At 37.5% G+C, this 18745-nt stretch overlaps 2 protein-coding genes across 5 annotated transcripts in view; one reads left to right on the top strand and one right to left on the bottom strand.

Annotated features, from left to right (window-relative positions):
• The first annotated feature begins 6564 nt into the window (after nucleotides 1–6564).
• Nucleotides 6565–8845, top strand: bsx (brain-specific homeobox). Its single transcript, XM_006642274.3, has 3 exons — nucleotides 6565–6961; nucleotides 7850–8040; nucleotides 8257–8845. The coding sequence occupies exons 1-3, from the start codon at nucleotides 6688–6690 to the stop codon at nucleotides 8503–8505; spliced, it is 714 nt and encodes a 237-aa protein (XP_006642337.2). The 5' UTR covers nucleotides 6565–6687; the 3' UTR covers nucleotides 8506–8845.
• A 4618-nt stretch (nucleotides 8846–13463) lies between these two features.
• jhy (junctional cadherin complex regulator) overlaps nucleotides 13464–18745 on the bottom strand; it is a 28780-nt gene continuing 23498 nt past the window's right edge. For all 4 annotated transcript variants that reach the window (XM_015337718.2, XM_069182781.1, XM_015337720.2 and 1 more), the window contains 3 exons: nucleotides 18152–18238; nucleotides 16892–17026; nucleotides 13464–16550 (listed from right to left, as the gene is read on the bottom strand). In XM_015337718.2, coding sequence (XP_015193204.1) covers nucleotides 16341–16550; nucleotides 16892–17026; nucleotides 18152–18238 — 432 coding nt within the window. In that variant the 3' untranslated portion in view covers nucleotides 13464–16340. The remainder of the gene's footprint in view (nucleotides 16551–16891; nucleotides 17027–18151; nucleotides 18239–18745) is intronic.

Genomic DNA, 18745 nt, shown 5'->3' with positions numbered 1-18745 from the left:
TCATCTTCTGAGCTGTCTGCTGACAAGATCAATGGAGCTAAACAAGACAGCAATTAGTGTAGTTTAACTGGTTTTTCAAATTCATCAGAAAAAGACAGGAACAATATTTGATTGCTATATTTATCTAATATTTGATCCCAATGGAAACCCAGTACATTAATTACTTTCACTGGTCAGAAGTTTTGATGAGACTGCAAAAGCTGATGATAGAAAATGCTTCAAAAGGTCAGTACAGGATTTGCATTGTATTTGGAACACCTTTCAAAGTGCAAATGTTTATAAGATTTCTCAAGGTCTGCCATATTCTACTTCAATAATATTTATTTTAATTCTGCAACAACTACTAGTTTTGGTTTAAAAATAAGGTCTAAATTAGATTCTAGTCTTAAAACTGTAACACAAAGCATATTCAATTTACAGGTCAGGAGTAATTTTGACTTACAATAATTCACATATTGGGGTAGTTTATGAAGGATATCAAGTTTAAGGCAATTTCACAGTGGACAACAGCATCCATGAACAGGATGCTTCGTGGATGTTTGGAACACCTGGTGAGAAAAGTCTGGCTTAACCGGCTTGGTGAACGGGCAGCCTCCTGGCCACAGAATGAGGAGGCTCCAACCCCACTCAGACAGGAGAGGATGCCTGAGACAAATTCAAGTTCATCTTATGTAGCTGGATTATTGATGATGTTGATTACTGTAGGTGCAGCTGTGTGAGACTGACTTGCGTTTGTTATCCCTCCCAAACTGCAGTTAATAACTTTCATTTTGTGCCAAGAAAAACATCTCCATTTTGAAGCTACAAGGAGAATGATTATTTCTGAGTTTTACTGGTGTCATGTCTGTTATTGCTTCCTTTGAAACAATACCATAAACTGTTTAACAACACATATAAACTTAGGCCTAATCCTTAAAAAGGAAACATCATTAAACCTCACCCTGCCATTGAATGCTCATTTTGACCTCGTCACCTGCAGGACATTTTATAACTAAAACCACATCTGTCAAGGTATTACGGATGCTTGCTTTTGAGTTAGGACAATGAATATGTTCCAAAGAATGAAGAAAAATAAACCAACATAAATTTGTTGGCTTATTTTAGCAATGAACGTGTGATTTGTAAAAGAAAAGGGATTCCGAAATTAAACGGGTAAGAAACACGTCTTCGAAGTAATCTAAATGTAATCTTCTAATGACGGGCAACAAGGGCCATAACATCTCCGATGACTTCCAGAAACAGTGTCGGGCTTGCCTGTCCTCTCTTGCCGCTTTCTTCCCACCTCTCAGAGCTGGGACAAGGGATCATTGCTGTCTCTAAACTGCGTGTGCCCGTTCAAGGCGCCGTCCTGCGTTGCAACTGAGGCTTCTGCATCGGGCTACACCTTTTCGTTTGCAACGCAATGGCAAAGGGAGCTTAACAGCAACAAACACTGAACTGAAAATAGCAGTGCTGCTGCATTAGGTTTAAGAACCCTTCTAGAAGATGGTGCAACTGTTAAAGGTATTGGTCTACCCCAGTAAATGTGTATGATCTTATAAAGTCACATTTACCATTAAAGCAGTAGGGATCCATTATTCCGTTTCAGTGTTGCGCCTTGCACTTTCTCAGCAGTTGGTCCACCATATAAACGCAAGGCTGCCCGTACTGTGATATACGGTGTATATAAATAAATACCCTTCCCAGGTGCTTGTGAACTAGTTGCATGGACTGACTTTTTGCTTCCCCTAGACTGTGAAACCTGATTTTTTTTCCAGAACCCCCAACGCTTTCTTCGCAGGAACAAGCATTTAAACAAGCGTTTTTTTAGGATAATAAAATACGAGCCCCTGCACCTGTTAGTTCGTGCCACCTGATCTGGAGTTTCTTCAAGACGTCATGCATTTGTGTCAAAAAGGTGTTTTTCGTCTCTTGCAGAATTTGCACGATACGAGCGCGGAACATTTTGCATTGCCAGATGCTTAGCTGCGCCCTGTTTTGTTTTAGGAAAGACTTCTTCTGCAACCCGACTCCTTAGGCTTTTCTTGATAATGAATGCTTAAATGTGCTTTTTGATGCTTAAAGAATGTTTACTGATTGTAAAATCAAATGAAAAGGGGGTTTCAATGGTTTGTGCAAGAAAAAATCAGACAGTTGGCCCTCTCAGTTTTCAGTACAAAGCAACAACTGTAGACACACACATCCTGTATGTGTAAACTGCACTCTCAAACACTGTACAGTAGGTCGCAATGTAGATATCTCTCAGTTCTTGTGTTGCGAATGTAGATAAATAAAAAACAGTTAGGATTCTGCTCTTTGGGAATGTCACCTCTATTGATATTTAGGTGAGTTCGTATAACTTCCATAATGCAGATAATAAATGCTATTAATACTATAAGAAAAATCTCACCGTTCGCCTTATTTTAATATTTTCTTAAAAGCTCCTATTACTTGTGATATTACGGGTTTTTACACGCAGAAATTAACAGGTCATTTATTATGGTGACGTTTTTCATTGCAGTGCATAGATGTGTAGGTTAAAATGATTTGCGGCGCTTCGGAAGACAGCCAAACTACAAGTTCAAATGAATCGTTAATCGTTAAAATGTTATGCAAGTCGTTAGCATGTTGAAAATCACTTTGTCTGCGACCTGGAAGATTCCCAGCAAATCACTCTGGCTTTCACTGCTAACGCTCTTAGGATGAGCCGATTTCGCCGCGGTCGCTGAGCTCCTTGGCCAGTCATCCCGCCCATCGCCCGAGACGAGCCCAGCAAGTTTGCGCCTGGCCGGGATTAGCGCGTCCCTCTCCCCCGCAGCGCTACCCCTCCAGTTCACCACAGAGCCTGCCCGGACCGCGGCCCCCTCGCCCCGCCGCGTCTCCTGACTCCCCTCGGGGGGTATTTTCTCCACAACTGCCCTCAGATCTTTCGAGGGCTCTTCAAAGGTGCCCCATCTCCTGAAATAACCTCACCACCTAAAATAAAACTCAGGTGAATTATGGAAAGCCCACATAAAACATTTTCTGCTTTTTGATAAGGTTTACTACAACTTCTAATAAAATGGCAGTTGTATATACCCTTTGATGTTTTATCCTTCGAATGTTTATTTGTTTTTAAATTAAGCAATATATTAATTGCACGCTTTACTCATTTCTTAATATGTATTTAATTTTAAACGTAATATACTGGCTGTACGTCTACGCATGATTTAAAATGTCATTGAAGGTTGGCAGCGTTATAATAGTTTGCATTCAATATCGTTATTTTTGTTTACACATTTGTGTCATTCATATAAAAATCGTCTCAAAAACTCGTACGCCGCTGTTTGAATACCCCCAAAAAAAAACAGTCGCTTCGCAGAAACAAAGAGGTATCAGAAAATACACGGAGAATTAATGCGACTTCAACTGTCAATTACACAGAAGTGAATAAGCTATTATTGCAAAACAAGAAAGGAAAGTCTAATCATTCCAGAATCTTTATTTAACATGATTATTCAGACCCACTTGAACTAAATCATGTTGTCAGATCAACAGTAATATTATGAAGTTAAAAGAAAAAGCTCTTTGTCAGCATCCTGAGTGATTATTTATCAAAAGTATTTAAAATAAAAGAAACGTAATTAGAGTCAGTTTCGTGAGCTTCGGATCTCATAGGCGAACTGCCTTCGAGAGATCCGTCTATTCAAGACAATAAAGAACAAGCGCTTATTCAGAGCCGGATCAGACAAAGAATCTAAAAAAGGCTTCAAAAGAACAGATAAAAAGCCTTTATGTGCTTTAAAACCACAACATTACAAAACCACGGAAAACCTCAAAAACATATACGGTAATCACAGTATGTCTCTTCTGTTCTGCGTCTTATTAAGGAAAATGTTTCAGTGTATCACATATTAGCTTCTAAAACAAAATGCTAGACACTGAATAATAACCTATTTTGAGCATTTGGAAATATGTTATTGGGCTTGTCTAAGGTCTTTTAATCATCTATGTCGTTTTAAAGTTATGTAAGGAGTTTTAAATTCTGATGAAAATTGTTTGATCTAAGCCTAGTGATCGGACCATTAGGGAAAAATGTAGTTCGATTTCTGTCGTGTCTATTAAGTTTTACAGGCTAGATAAATGCTAGCAAAGAATCGAAGAAAGAGAGACATCACTGTTTTGTGGGTTTTGTTTGGTGAATTAAGTTGCAAATTAGCTGAAACTAACGGGAGTCTTGCAGATATAAAAGTTGCATTTAATCCTTCAAGCTCCTTAAAAATGTGTCACTTAAAAAGTGACGCTGCTCTGTCGCTGCGCCGAATTTCACTTGATGAAATTGCTATTCAGAAAGCGGCTTATCTCTCTCTCGTACCATACACTGCGGCCGAAAGGATTGATTCTCCTGACTGTCGGAGCTCTAAGACAATTTCATCACCATTAATTCATTTATTTTCCCATTTGCTCCTAAAAGCAACTAGTTACCCTGTTGTGACATTAATCTGCCTCCAAGGGAACAAATGCCGCACTCACTTCTAAACAGAGGTGTCGATTAATTTGACGGAATTGTACAAACAAGTATGAAATCTAATTTAAAAAAAATAAAAATAACAGGCATAAATACTTAAGCCTGCAGGCAACGTTTGACACAACAGCGTTATGTAAATAACAACAATGAAAAATCTATATGCTTTTAAGTACTATTTGTTACGATATTTATGTTTATCGCAGATAGGAAGGTGGTGAATTCAGATTGAAGGTGTGCTATAATCTACAGTACGTTTCCCAGTAACATTTGCACCAAGCAAAAGCATGTTTTTTTTTTATAAATGACATGTGCGAAAACATGTCTGTCATTTATTTTAGTGGTGCCCTTTGGAATGGAATAATTTAGTGCTTTAATTATAAACGCCGTCCTTTAAATTCTTGCCACTTTACAACCACAGGCACAACATCCGAGGCCTTTAGAGGTCTCATATCAGCACTTCACCAATGGTGGTGAAAATAACTGAAAGATGACACGTCACTGGTCAGTTTTCAGAACTGACAGAGAAGCGTGATGACCAGCACCTCAGAGAAGCGGTGTGGATTGAAGGCAACGTGAAAGGCTCTAACCACCTGTCTTTGCCAAGCACGGTTTCACTGCGAGTGAGGATTTTGTCTCTTGATCTTGATCTTTATCTCTTTTTTTTCCACGCTTGGCACTAACTTTAACGCAAGCTTGGCAAGGCGAGAGAAAGAAACACAATTACAAAAATCGACTCCCTCCCTCTATCCCCCCCAATTTTCGTGTTCATTAAAGCAGAGGCAGCACTGCCATTTGTAGTCACTTGAAGGTGCTCATCTATTTACCTTATACTCGCTCATACATATGGAACACATGTCTTACACTTGCTGGAGTAATGCACTTTTAAGACTAATTGAATCCAGTAATTAATTTGTTCTACCTGCCTGATCGAATGGAAATCCTGTCCTCGTGCCCAAGGATTAGCACTTGCCGGTCTAACATCTTCCCTAATTATCTAATAGCATTGCTGCGAGAATTCTGGCTGTATTAAAACACTTTCGGCATTAACTGCAGTGATTGGAAATGTGATGACAACTCGATTTCAACAAATTACGGCCCCAAACATGGAGATGGAACAGAAGTACCTACTTGTAATTTCCCAGAGTTTAATATCAATAATTAGAGCCAATTTAGCGGAAAATGAGCTGAAATTATCTCTTGGTATGTTTTAGTACAATGTAATAATGCCGGAAAACATACCCTCCGGGAGGAGAACACCGGACTGCGGGGGAAGAAAGTTTAACTTAAAGACCTTGGAGCGAAATGTGAAGGCCGCCGTGGCAGGGAATATTATGTGTCATTTATCGGTTCGTATGTATTTATTAGTTTATTTGATCCAGATTAAGTTTCGTGCAGCAATTGAATTTCCAAACTGCAGTACTGTGTAAACATATCAGAACGCTTAAAAGCCAAAGTCGCCTATAAAACAGACCGTGTGGTTTCTATAATTCGCAACAACAGTACTACTACCCCTCACTGATAATCTAACAGAAATGTTGTAATTACACCGTCTTTCAAAGAGTGTCATGTAGGTTACAGCGATATATATATATATTAATATTTATATATAGTCAACTGTTTCAAGTACGTTATTAAACGCCAACTGGACAAGGATGATGACGAACAGTGTAAACTCTGAGGCAGAAGCAGTGGCGTTCTCAAGGGTAGCTGTGTGTTGAGAAGGAAGAAAAAAAGCAGAAATAATGAAATGGCAATGTCTTAATTCACAGCGACTGCCGGAAAAAAAGGGGGGACTGTTTCATAAACAGGAGATAGTTTTTAAGCGTGCTGAGGTTCAAAGCGGTTTAAGAGGCTCCTCAGAATCGCTCGGGCTCCTCATGAAAGTCCGTTTCAGCACCATGGCGAGCGACCCGCCCTCTGCTGCCGTCAGTATAATTAATCCATATAGAACTAATTCAATCCCCGACCACGCCGTCGTGCCATTGGCTAATCGCAAATCCGTTCCACAATTTGTTGCCGTCGGTCTTCTACAATAAATACTAATCTACCTGGCTCTATCTACTCTGTTTCTTCACAGATTGTAAACTATAGCGTCCTCAAATTTAGAAGAACCTGGCTCGTTCTTTCAAACCCGGCTGCCGCGAGTGCAAGTAATATTCATCTCCGAACCCAAACACACTCAGGAACTGACAGTTTATTGCATGCTCGGATTGGATATGAATCTAAATTTTACATCGCCCGTCCATCAAATGCCCGCTCAGAGGCCGACGTCGTTCTTCATTGAAGATATTTTGCTGCACAAGCCCAAACCCCTGAGAGATGTGTTTCCTTCGCCCTTCACAAGTTCATTGGCATCCCGGGTGCCGCTTTTGGAGTATGGATACCCTCTGATGCCAACCCCTACTATACTGGCACCCCATCCTCATCACCCCCTGCATAAACCAGATCATCACCCCTATTTCCTCACCACCTCTGGTAAGTACAGAAACGGGCCTCAGAACGCGTGAGCTCTACATAAGTCAGATTCAGAAATAGTCTAGACAGTTAATGATGTTATTAATGTTATTACGTGAAAACCGTCACCAGGTAACAGTATTTGTACCAACATTAATTGTGCCATCTGACTGTAAGACCTGCGGTGAAAAAAAGTCAACTTAATAGTTCAGTATCACTGAAAACGTCCGCTCCACAACTTCTGTAGGGGAGAATTATAAAATGCCACGTTACTTGTTCGGAAATGCACATTTTAACAATGCACGTATAAAAATGCAATAACAGAGATTTTCTTCGCAAAACAAGAGTGCGGGAACATTACTATGGCACCATCCTAATTAAATAATGGTTTAATGTAACTGTTTAATGATATTAACTGCATCGTTATTACTTTAATGGTATGATCAAGCAAAAAAGTTCACAGTTAAATAAAACTGTAAAATATGCGTTTTCCTTTATATTCGGCCTAGCCATCCTGCATATAGTGATTGCGACAAATATCTTAAGAGCAAGCGGATAGTTCAATTCATCTTTGATGGCCAACTATTTTTTACTAAACAATTTAAAACGAACTGCATGCCATCTGTCTTTATGCTGCTTCGACTCCCGGGATGTCATTATTCTTAGGTCTGAATTGTCACACCACGAATGTATCGAAGAGAGCTTTTAATTTCTCGTTTTTTCATCGTTTTGCGACAACTCTCGACGTGATGTTTTTTTCAATGTGTATATCTCAAAATGAAAAGATTAAAATTGTTTCGAAATCATTTAAGCATCCACTGTTTGTTTTTTCGTTTTTATGAAAAGCTACGTTATCAGACCAGATTATAATGAATTCTTATTAACTAATCTTTTTAATTATTTATTCAGGTATGCAGGTTCCGGCATTATTTCAACACCATCCGGAGTTGCCGGGAAAGCACTGCAGACGCAGAAAAGCCAGAACAGTGTTTTCCGACTCTCAGCTATCGGGTTTGGAAAAGAGATTTGAAATCCAGCGGTATCTGTCCACTCCAGAGCGAGTTGAGTTGGCAACAGCCCTCAGCCTTTCGGAAACACAGGTAAGGAAGCTGTCTTTCACTGTTCTCTTTTCTGAACCTACGTAGTTTATATGAAATAATTACTAGTGTAATAATTGTATGTTATTATCCATACTATTAATATGATAGAGTTTACCAATAGATATTTTTTTAAGTGACAGATCCTTACGCCGCCCCTTTTCAAACATAACTAAATCAGATAAAACACATGTGTATTGAACCTCCTTTGTTACATAGGTAAAAACGTGGTTTCAGAACAGAAGAATGAAGCATAAAAAGCAACTTAGAAAAACGCAAGACGACCAGAAAAGTCCAAATGACTTGGATCAGTCTCTAGAGAACAACTCCAGCGAAAACGAAGGCAACGAGAAGATCTCTCTGGATGTCAAGACTGCAAGCGCCCAGAACACCTACATCCTGGAGGAAAACGAAGACGACGTTGATATTGAAGACGACGACATCTGTTCCCCCGAACACTTAATTTAAGCGACTTTTAGGTCAAGTTTTTGAACACTTGCAGAATAACACATTGTGACGACTTGGAAGAAGACAAAGGGGGTTTATATTCCTTATAGCGGTGTAAGGTGCGATCTCAGCAAAAAAAAAAAATGAAAGCACTTCTGTGAAACATCCATATGATACAATAGTACTTATTGTAAATTTCATAACGGAATACGAATAACACTTATGGAAATAAGTGAAATAGAGCACAGAAGCAGTGTCACCTTCTGGAGTCCCAAACTAATATAGTTTCAATTTAAAAAAAAATATTTTTCATGTCGACTTTTACAACATGCAGGAACTGCCCTGCTATTGGTGATAATGACAATAGTTTAATGAACATCGAAACAAAAAGACGACTTTTTTGTTGTTGAAAACAAGCAGGGCAAGTTTCGAAATGGTGCAATTTTGACACTTTTATACTAATATTCCATTATTTTAACACAAATTGGCGTTGTACCTTATTGCACACAAATTGTTTTCTCCTCTTTTTGGGGTGGGGTATTGATTAGGGCAGGGATTGAAATGATTTAAAAAAAGTTTTTTTTATATCGCCGAAATTTTGTTCCCATGCTAAAGTATTGTGATACAAGTAAAATCATTTTGCAATAGTCTGAAATCAACTAAGAATAATAAATCTCCAAGGAAACAGAGATAGTGTATTGCTTCTGCGCTTTAAATGTGATGTTAAGTCTCGTACGATTCTCGGGACTCAACACTCCTATACATTGTAAAGACAATCTGTAAAATATTATTTTTATGTTGTATATAAAACTTAACGGACATTAAACGCTCTGACAAAGTCTTGTGTTTAATTATAGAGCAATTTTATAGGTATCTTCTGTTATTTGTTGGCACTCGCATTGTAAGAAAGTGCATGCTTTCGCAAGACTTGTTTATGCTAGCTATGCAGTTAATTAAATGATTTGATTTTCATGTGCATTTTTATTTAATGTTTCGTTTTAATTAAAATTGGTTTACATTTTGTTGTTTTTTTGCACTCGTATGTTTCTCCTGCCAAGTGTATTACTGTTAGATTTCTAACACCGTTATATAACTAAACTGAAATACCTAACGTAAATATGTACGTTAAATCTATTTAGACATACACACCGTCATATACATATGTTTCTCGGTAGAAATAACAATGATTAAAAATGTTTTACAAAGAGCAGGTCGGGCTAGATCTGTTTTCAAATCATACAAAACAATGAGGAACTGTTTGCTTGCACAATTATAAAAAACACAAATATGCTACAGGTTTTCTTCCTAAACCGATCAAATGTTTTACATTTGCTTTCGTTAATTTGCGAGTACTCTTTGCTTAAAAAAACATCTTTAATGTTTAACGTAGACGACGTTTCCTTTCCAGTGCAGTTTGGAAATAAAAAATAAATTATAGTAACAATTTTAACTCCGAAACTGACACTTCGAATAACGTTTTATCTTCTCCTTTTCAATAGTCGAAAATGCAAAAAAAGCTTCAGTGAAGCGACCGAGAGTTAGCCTGTCAAACGTGGAGTAATGCAGTACTTATTTATATAGTGAAATCTTAAAGAAATAATTATGAAAAAAATCATTAGGTACTGTAACTCATACAATCAACAAACACTTCAATAGTTCTACTCCAAACAAAACAAAATAAAACTTTTTTAAAGGAAAATAGAACTATTTTGATAAAAAAATAAGTATGTTATTTTCTGTTATTAACTAAACTAATTTACAGAAACATGCTTTTCAATCTCGGGGAGGATATTCTTAAAATTTCACCTTCGAGGGCCCATATCTCACCGGTCCCCAAGCTTCGTTACCCCAACCACGAAGCGACGAAATTAAAATACCGTCCTGCGAATGTCGTGAGACCAATTTTTGTTTTTGCTCGGTATGTTTTTAGTTGTTTTTTGGGAAGGGTTTAAGATAAATGTGCAGGAATGAAAAGCAGACACCAGGCCCCAGTCACTGTTATTAAGCCGTGCGGAATCTTAAAACATCAGCCATCGAATATTCATTAAGCTTTGCTGTACCTCCGGAAAGCAACATTTGTTACTCTCAATGCTATCATCCGTATGATACTCCTTAACCTTTGATTCATGATCATGTTATGCTGCATCGCCGGGCTGTGGTATAATGATTTAACCAATTTCAACGCCTTCAACAAGCCGCGGTTTATCGTGTCGTACTTTATAACACAATGTCCCGAGCTTAATGTCGCCAGAGCCCCTTTTGGTCATACTGTCAGACTTGTAATTACAATGATACTTCAGTGGCAACTAACTACGGGATACCAGATGGTGTCTAAATATGCTCGACGGTCTCTTTAGAAATAATATCATTGGAAGTAGGAAAAAAACATTTATGCATGTTGTAATCAAGCCCTTGAAAGAGAGGGGGTATCTAGGCTCCTTGGTTTCTGTAAGTAACACTAGGCTGTACAGTCTGCTAGCTGTTTTAATTGGAATCGCATAGCCTTGCGGTCGCAACATGAACTCAACCCAGAAAAAGATATACCTCTTACCTGAAGTCTACTCTTTACATATTACGCCAATTCAAAAAACCAGCCGCGTTTCACGAGTCCTTGCTTTGATTGCGTTATGAAAGATTCCTGCACGTTTTTATTGTGTGTTGTCTGGCTTGATGGGTACAGTTTGTTTCTGGCGAGTCGTTGGCGCAGGGGGCTAGTTCAAGCCCGGGTCACGGTGAGGGAAGCGAGAGTATCGGTTTGCACCGCAGCAGGCTTGACTGAGCGAAATCGTCTGAGCATTGGCGAAAGCAACACAGCTTCGTTTTTAGAAGGGACTGCCAATACAGTGGTACTGAATCAAGTAAAGACGATCCTTCTCAGTTACACATTACTCCGTTGTTTAATGCAAACCTACTGTTAGAGTTATATGGATAACATTTCCCATATATGCGAACCGGAAAGCTCAAGATTGAAATTGGTCATTTTTCGTTGCATGCTTTTTTTTTTTACCTTGCAATTACTGTATTCATAATCTAAGTGCAAAAGTTTAAAAGCTTATACCTCGTTAAAAAGTTTAATGTAGTTTAAAATTGGGGTGGAGACAATTTTAATTAACAATAATTTCCAGACTTCTGAATTAATACTTCTCTCTTTTCCATTGCTATAATTTGCGTGTTGATAAAGTATTTATAGCGTTTTCATGTGCTGACTTTCTTCCCTCCCTTGCAAATCGCTTCGTGCTGAACTTTAGAGCTTATTCTCAGAATAACTTCAATTGTCCTAAACATTCTAAAAACATAGACATGTAAAAATGGTTTAGAAAGTGATCAGAATAGAAGTCACAGCCAATTTAATTGAATACGTTTAAGCAGGATCTGGATGAGCAAGTTTAAAGGTTCATTTAGAAGCACAACAGGGAATTCTTTTAAGGAAAAGCCTAGGAAAAATGCTGTAAGACTCAATCCACAAAGAACTAAATAGAAACCTGTCTAGGATTTAACATCCAGCCAGAGCCATAAGCCTTACCCTTCTTCTTCAGAAGATCAGTACACCTGTGCTGTTCCCTCACTGGAATGCTTGTGCTCATTGTTGTCACCTGAGTTGTTAATTGTTAATTGTAGAGAGGGGTTTACAATTAAAGGGCCTGTACGGTGTCTGATTTCAATATAAAACCTAGCCAATATTTCATAATAGAATTTGCTTTCATGCTGTATTATCTTTGTATTTGCATTATACATTTGTCAGTTACATAGTCTACAAACAGGAGGAGAGTACGCCTAACTGTGAGTCTAACAGTATATTTTTTGCAATGCTTCTACCAGTAGCCATCAGCCTGAAAGTAGAACACATTGTTAATACTTGTCCTTAATTTTCAGAGGGAAACTAAATCATAAAAAAATACCATTGGTTAGCTAATTATGCAATAAAAAGTTCTAAATCGCTTTTCTAAATTCTTCCTAAATGGACAAATGGGAATTTGTCTGAATTGTTACAATCATTAGTGAGGTACAGAATTTAAAACGATAGCACTCATAAACTATTATATATCTTTTAAACAAGACTTTTTTGTCTACTTGCAAGTTCTATGAAACATTTGTAATTTTTTTATTGAAAAATGAACATTTTCTTCTATTTACACTACACAATACAGACTCCATCCTTGAATAATATGAGCTTTTAAGATGTTATATAACTTTATTTTGTGCAACTCGATTTTTGTTTTCAGCTTGTGTCTACACATGAATAGACATAATAAAGTACTGTACAGCTACAGGTTACATTTTGCTTCTATACAGGTAATATTTCTGCATTGAGATGGCAAACAAACTAAATTACATGATGACTACAAAATTAATCGCACATTTTCTCCTGAACATCGTCTTTATGAGACAATGTAGCCTCTTCTAAACACTGTAAGTGTCCCCTGTCCACAAGGAATCCCATGACCAAAGAAGAGTGAGACTCCTCTGTCCTGGTGTCCAAACAGTGGACACAGCTTCTCTCTCGGCTTCACAGACACAAAACACAGAAGACATTGCAGTGGTGATGGAAACAGGACATTCCAACTTTAAATGTACATGTCTGTATTGCAGTGATATAAGCCTTTATTCATATTACCCAGGTAATCTCAAAGGCGTTATTGTAGTTAATAAGCAAAGGATTTAAATCCAGGCATTTGTTATAAAATATCTTTCAGTGGTGATACAAAAATGGGGTAATGCTGATACTGTTCTTTATTCGTTACCTTTTATATAATCATTAATATTTAATTAAAATATTTAATGTCACAATTATAGAGAGACACCAACATTTATTTGATTCACCTAAATATAATTAGTGGGATGTGGCACGCATTCATGTAAACATACCATGTAAACATTTATATTAACTGCACATTAGAAAATGTTGTTTTTTTATGAAACCAGTGACCTGTATTATTAGAAGACATTAGAAAAAAACCCTTCAGGTTTATGGATAAATGTCGAATGTTAATATTCTGTTTTTTATTAGGGTTACATAAGTGTTCCTGTGCAAACACAGTCTAGCATCCTGTAAGAAAAAAATTCAATTGATGAGAATTACCATCTGGCTTTAGAAGATATTATTCTGGATTTAAAATACAACTATATCTGCAAAACTAGTACATTACATACATCATATTAATTTATGCATTCTAAGGATGGGAACTGCAAAGTTATTCTGGGGGAAAGAAAAAAAACATATGAGACTATTATCTTAATCAGTCCACCTGTACATTTTGTATATTTTCCACACTGTCTATTTACAAGGCATCATCAAAAGCAGACTTGGTACCAAAACCAGAGATTTCAAACTTTTGTTTCTCTCACAGCAAACAGGTCTGTTAGATGTTTATCCCTTTGCTGCCCATTTGTTCAGCCTCATGAAATTTGTTTTGAGACCTTTATTGCTGCAGATGGAAGCTTGTAATTTTCTTCTGTCTTTCTTTTTGTGTAAATTGTACCCTTTCAGCTTGCGAACAAAAAGAAGGAAAAGGGAAGCATTTGCATTAGTATTTAGCAAGAAGATCAAACGATCTTCAGTCCTTCTAGGTAGACAGCCTATACACATCTTTTGAAATTTCACCTTAGAAAAACACACACACACAAAATGTATTCTTTTATAAGTAAATGGCAATGATTATGGAGCTTATATAGTCATTTAAATGTGTACCAGGAAGGCAGTTCACATTAATTTGGGAGGTTTACATTAATAGGTCTGATTTTTTCTTTCAAAGAGGATGTGCATTACTTTTCCCCTTTGAAAAGCAATTCATTTAATTTCAAAACGTGATTCTGATTTACTGAGAAAATAAAAAGCAGGGAGAGAATAGACAGTGCGGAAGGTGATCAATTAAGAGATTAAGCATTTTGCAACACATGGACGCATCTGCATTTTATTCTAATAGCAAGGCCATCAGCTCATTTTCAGGGGACTGCCGCCTACTTCAGCACAGTCCTCAGATCAAAGTGAGCACGTCTGCCCGCACTTTCTAATCTGAAAAAGGGATGCTAATTTAGCCTCCTTAATGTGTGGTGGTGAGAGACTCCTTCAATTAACTGAATTCTATAGCTAGGGGGAAATAAAAAGATGCAGAGAGAGTTGGTCTGGAAAGGCAGCATTTCTCATTAAATCAAAAGGTCCAGTATTCATTACCTCACGCATCTGAGGCTAAACACTAAAAACATAGAGCATCAAAGGAGGCCATGATGGGTTAAATAGAGACTATAATCTAATTAAAATATTACATATGAGTAAATAGCTCTTTGATATTCATCTAAAGGTTCCATTAAAGAAATAGGTGCTTGAGATTTGTATTATGGGGGGGATTATCACTTTTAAGTATGGAAAACAAGTTTGGGGGCTCTAATCAGAACTGCTTCAAAGTGTCATCATGTTTGTGATCCATTTTTTGTTTGTCTCGGGACCAGTAGTGCAAAAAAATAGGAAATATTGAGGAAGGTAATCAGGAATTGAAAAGATACTGGATTATTTGAGTTTAACCGTGGCACCAGGTGCAAGCAAAGGGAAGGAGAAGTGGAAAATGTAATTTAATTAATTGCTACCTCTTAAACGGAGACCAGCATACACTTTCCTCCATCCTTCAGATGTTGCATTGGCTTCATATATTGTCCACATCTTAATTTTGTGGATATACAGGGTATTTATGATATAAACAACTAAATATAGTGGGACAAGAATAAATGTCCTGAGATTTGCAGATACTTTAATAACGTTATGAATTTCTTGGCTCTTTTCATCTTGTTTTTTAAGTGAGTGGCTCACTGCTATTCTTAAAAACTCACAACTGTCATGCATCTTGGCTTGAAAATAGGACCACGAATGTCGGAAAATCAATGTAAATTTAATTTGAAAACTGGAAATTGAAAACTTTAGGATGGGAAGAGTGAATTAATTTGTATTGCACGCTTCTGAGTGGATTTCTTTGATAAGCAACTTTCTGCAATTTAAAACCATTTAATCATTTTAAATATACAATGCAATGTGCTGCTTCAATCTCAGAAGAATTTCAACTAATTAGACGAAAAATTGCAAATGTACCCATCACACAACATCCAAAGAAAAGCATTTTATATTTCCCCTAAAGTTGTATGATTATATATAGAAACTGGATTCTCATATGCAGTATACACTCATAATAAGAGAGCACAATAACATGGTGTGATCTGCTTGATATCCAATGACTAATGTGATACTAATGTATTCACCCAGTGCAGAAAGTTGAAGAGAGAGCTACTTTGTTTTTAAATATTCACTTTTCTGTTTTGGTTCTCACATACAGGACCTGTAGGCTTCAGGGGGCTGTCACTTCTAAATGAAAGTCAATCAATCTAATGACATCCAGCAGAGAAAAGGAACGCATGCTCGACACTGCCACTTCACGGGATGGCTAAGAAAGTCATATGCTATTCTATAGCCCATGAGAAATCTTCCAGGTCCTTACTTCATCATTATTCCCCAACACTTACACGGAAAACCCATGTATCTTACAAAGGTTATGCTGTATCACAGGGTACATCTGAATTCCTGTATTTTTGAAAAATCTCAATCTGTACATGTAGTATACAACATTTGAAAAACTTACACGCAGTATATAATTTAGAATTAAGTAAATATTTAATTATACATCAACAAATTAGGACTTAATAATCAACACCAAGGTAGTGAGTTTACGGGTGCCATTGTCTGTGTGTTCTAGGACTGCAAAAAGTGCCTTCACTTCAAATAAGTGCTTAGAAATGTTGCCTCAGCATCTTGAAGAAGGATATTTCATGTGCAGTTCCTGTAAAAAACATCCTGATTTCAAATCCCAGATTGATTATATGACACGTAAGGCTCTGAAATTGGCTACAACTTGTTTTTCCTCCTCATGCCTCTTCTGTAGCATCTCCAGTCTTGCCAGCTGTGACAGATCTACATCCTCCAGGTACAGAGCATGCTCACCATAGCCTTCCTTAGCTACTTTCTGGTTAGTCTTCGGCTGCAGGGGTGGTTTGGGTTTTGGGATGTTTTTGGCGTATTCCAAAGCCTGCAATATAAAGATAGCGGTGGCATTAATTATTCCAGGTTCACTGCATTGCTTTCAGATGTTAGACATAAAATATCCTATATTTAAACAACTTATCCGCTTTAATCACATGAGAGACCTAAGTGTTAGGAATATAGCAGGGCTGGATGTCCATATGCAATGGTATCTGTTCTGTCATTTCTGTTCATATGAGAAATGCGAAGTCACATCATCCTAAGCAAGCTTCCACATGCAGTTCCCCATCTACAGGAACTCATCTTACAGTGAATTAAGGCACTGAAGCGGACAGGTGTTAAGGCGACCGATTCCAGCTTTTTATTCTGTGTTGAGCGATATTTCACCTTTCTCCGGGGAGCTACATCCGTCTTCCCACTAGCCACAGCGTTATGCGTCGGGAAAGGGGGATTTTGACTCATCTTCTTGTTCTGTTCCCTGACCAGATCCGAATACTGCCTCTGCCGTTTCATTTTCCCGGCCTGGCGTCAGGGAAAAGAAATCAGAAAGCAAGCAGTGGAAGATGACAAAGGGATTTAATTAGCAAGACCATATTCTCTCACAAGAGTCTTCTCATTGTCTGATCTCTAGTGCACCCAAAACAAAAATGTTCTCTGTGTTCTCATTATTTACACATTCACTTTGAGTCCACCCTTTTGAGACACAAAATTTTAGAAACAAAAACTGTTCCCAGACACATTATTTTTTTGAAACTCAAACTGAGGTCACACACTGGCAAATTAATAGGGGACTCCGTTCCATTTCACAATGCCCCACTCTCATTTGTGTTGTAAATTAATTGCAATTCACGGGAGGATAATAATAATAATTATACGAAACTGTTTTCTTTAAATTCATTCAAAAAGTACTTGCATTGCGGTTACCTGCACCATTTAGACCATTTCATAACCTAATCACTGAGGACTGAATGAAATGGGAAACAGGTGGAAAATAAAATGAATACTATGCCAAACTTTTTATCTTTCATCTAGAATTATGTGATTGAACCTTTAGATGCAGCTGTTCACAAACCTTTTTTTTAATGAATACATACTGTACTGTACTCTATAACTTTGGATTTGATTTCAATGAAAGTTTTCAATTCTGAATCCTTTTCCCTAGTATTTGCACACCAGAAGGTCTAGTATACTAACACATGGCAAAGCTGCACAGAGATTCATTAAACCGAGGTCAAGATGAAATCAAAACTTTGTCAATAATCTGGCTCAATTGCTTGGTAGTGGCTTTATCACACACTTCTTCATGGTTTCACCCAGTGGCATGAAAAAATGGGTCTGGCCACAAACTAAATCCAGTCCTAAATGGTGGCTCTGCAGTCTCACTGTCCTCCAAGCCATTAGGTTTTCTCATCACCCTGCACGTCACCCGTTGGGATAAACTCAATACACACACACTAGATCTGAGACACGAAGGAACGTAATGAGCAGTTATCAATATTATATTTAAAACTACCATTACGAACATTACTGCAAGATGAGAGAGGTGACAGAAAGGCCTTTCTACTCTCGTAAACCTCACGAAGACCTTTTATGACCTTTGTTGCATTAAATAAATCACAGGCATTCGTTTAAATTCATGATACTTACAGTCTCTTCGGACACCAGGTTACTTGGTCCAAGGCCTCCCAGCTTAACGTCCTGCTTGAGAGTTCTGTAGTCCTTTAATGTGTAAGCCTTTAAGAAAATAAATCCAGAAAGTAAGTCAATAAATTGTATTTAAGGGGATATTATTAGTTATGTTATGCATGCTGCATAGAATCATGTTGCATTTCAGAGCACATCACCCTTTATTGTTTTGTTTTATTGATTTTTCATATATTTGTTTCTTTAAACAAGGCACGTTGCTCATAGTTATAAATGTATCACCCGGACTGACTTTGAACGTCTTCAACTGCAAAACAAAAACAAAATGTTGATTGAAAACGTTTCTTCACAAATAGATCTCTTGGCACTTAACTGAAAAACTGGACATCACTAAAGAATGAGAAACAGCAATTTCAGAAAACAATATTTAGTGACATGGCTATTGATCAAGGAAGACTTGGTAATTTCATTTCCAGAATTGTAAGGCATAGTGGAATCCGTCACGTGCTGCACTGAGCAGTACCTCTGGACAGACCAACCACTAATCCCTTGTGTTAGCCTGCAGAGCACTGAGGCTGCAATACACAAGCAGTACAA

This window comes from Lepisosteus oculatus, chromosome 23 (genome assembly GCF_040954835.1).
Source record: "Lepisosteus oculatus isolate fLepOcu1 chromosome 23, fLepOcu1.hap2, whole genome shotgun sequence".
In the NCBI taxonomy this organism is placed as follows: domain Eukaryota; kingdom Metazoa; phylum Chordata; class Actinopteri; order Semionotiformes; family Lepisosteidae; genus Lepisosteus; species Lepisosteus oculatus.
The sequence above is the reverse complement of the archived record's forward strand: the minus strand, read 5'-3'. Positions and strand labels throughout refer to the sequence as shown.

Coding starts and splice junctions, on each gene's coding strand:
- bsx (XM_006642274.3), top strand. CDS start 6,688: ATGCTCGGATTGGATATGAATCTAAATTTTACATCGCCCGTCCATCAA. Junction 6,962..7,849: donor CTATTTCCTCACCACCTCTG/GTAAGTACAGAA, acceptor TTATTTATTCAG/GTATGCAGGTTCCGGCATTA. Junction 8,041..8,256: donor TCAGCCTTTCGGAAACACAG/GTAAGGAAGCTG, acceptor TTTGTTACATAG/GTAAAAACGTGGTTTCAGAA.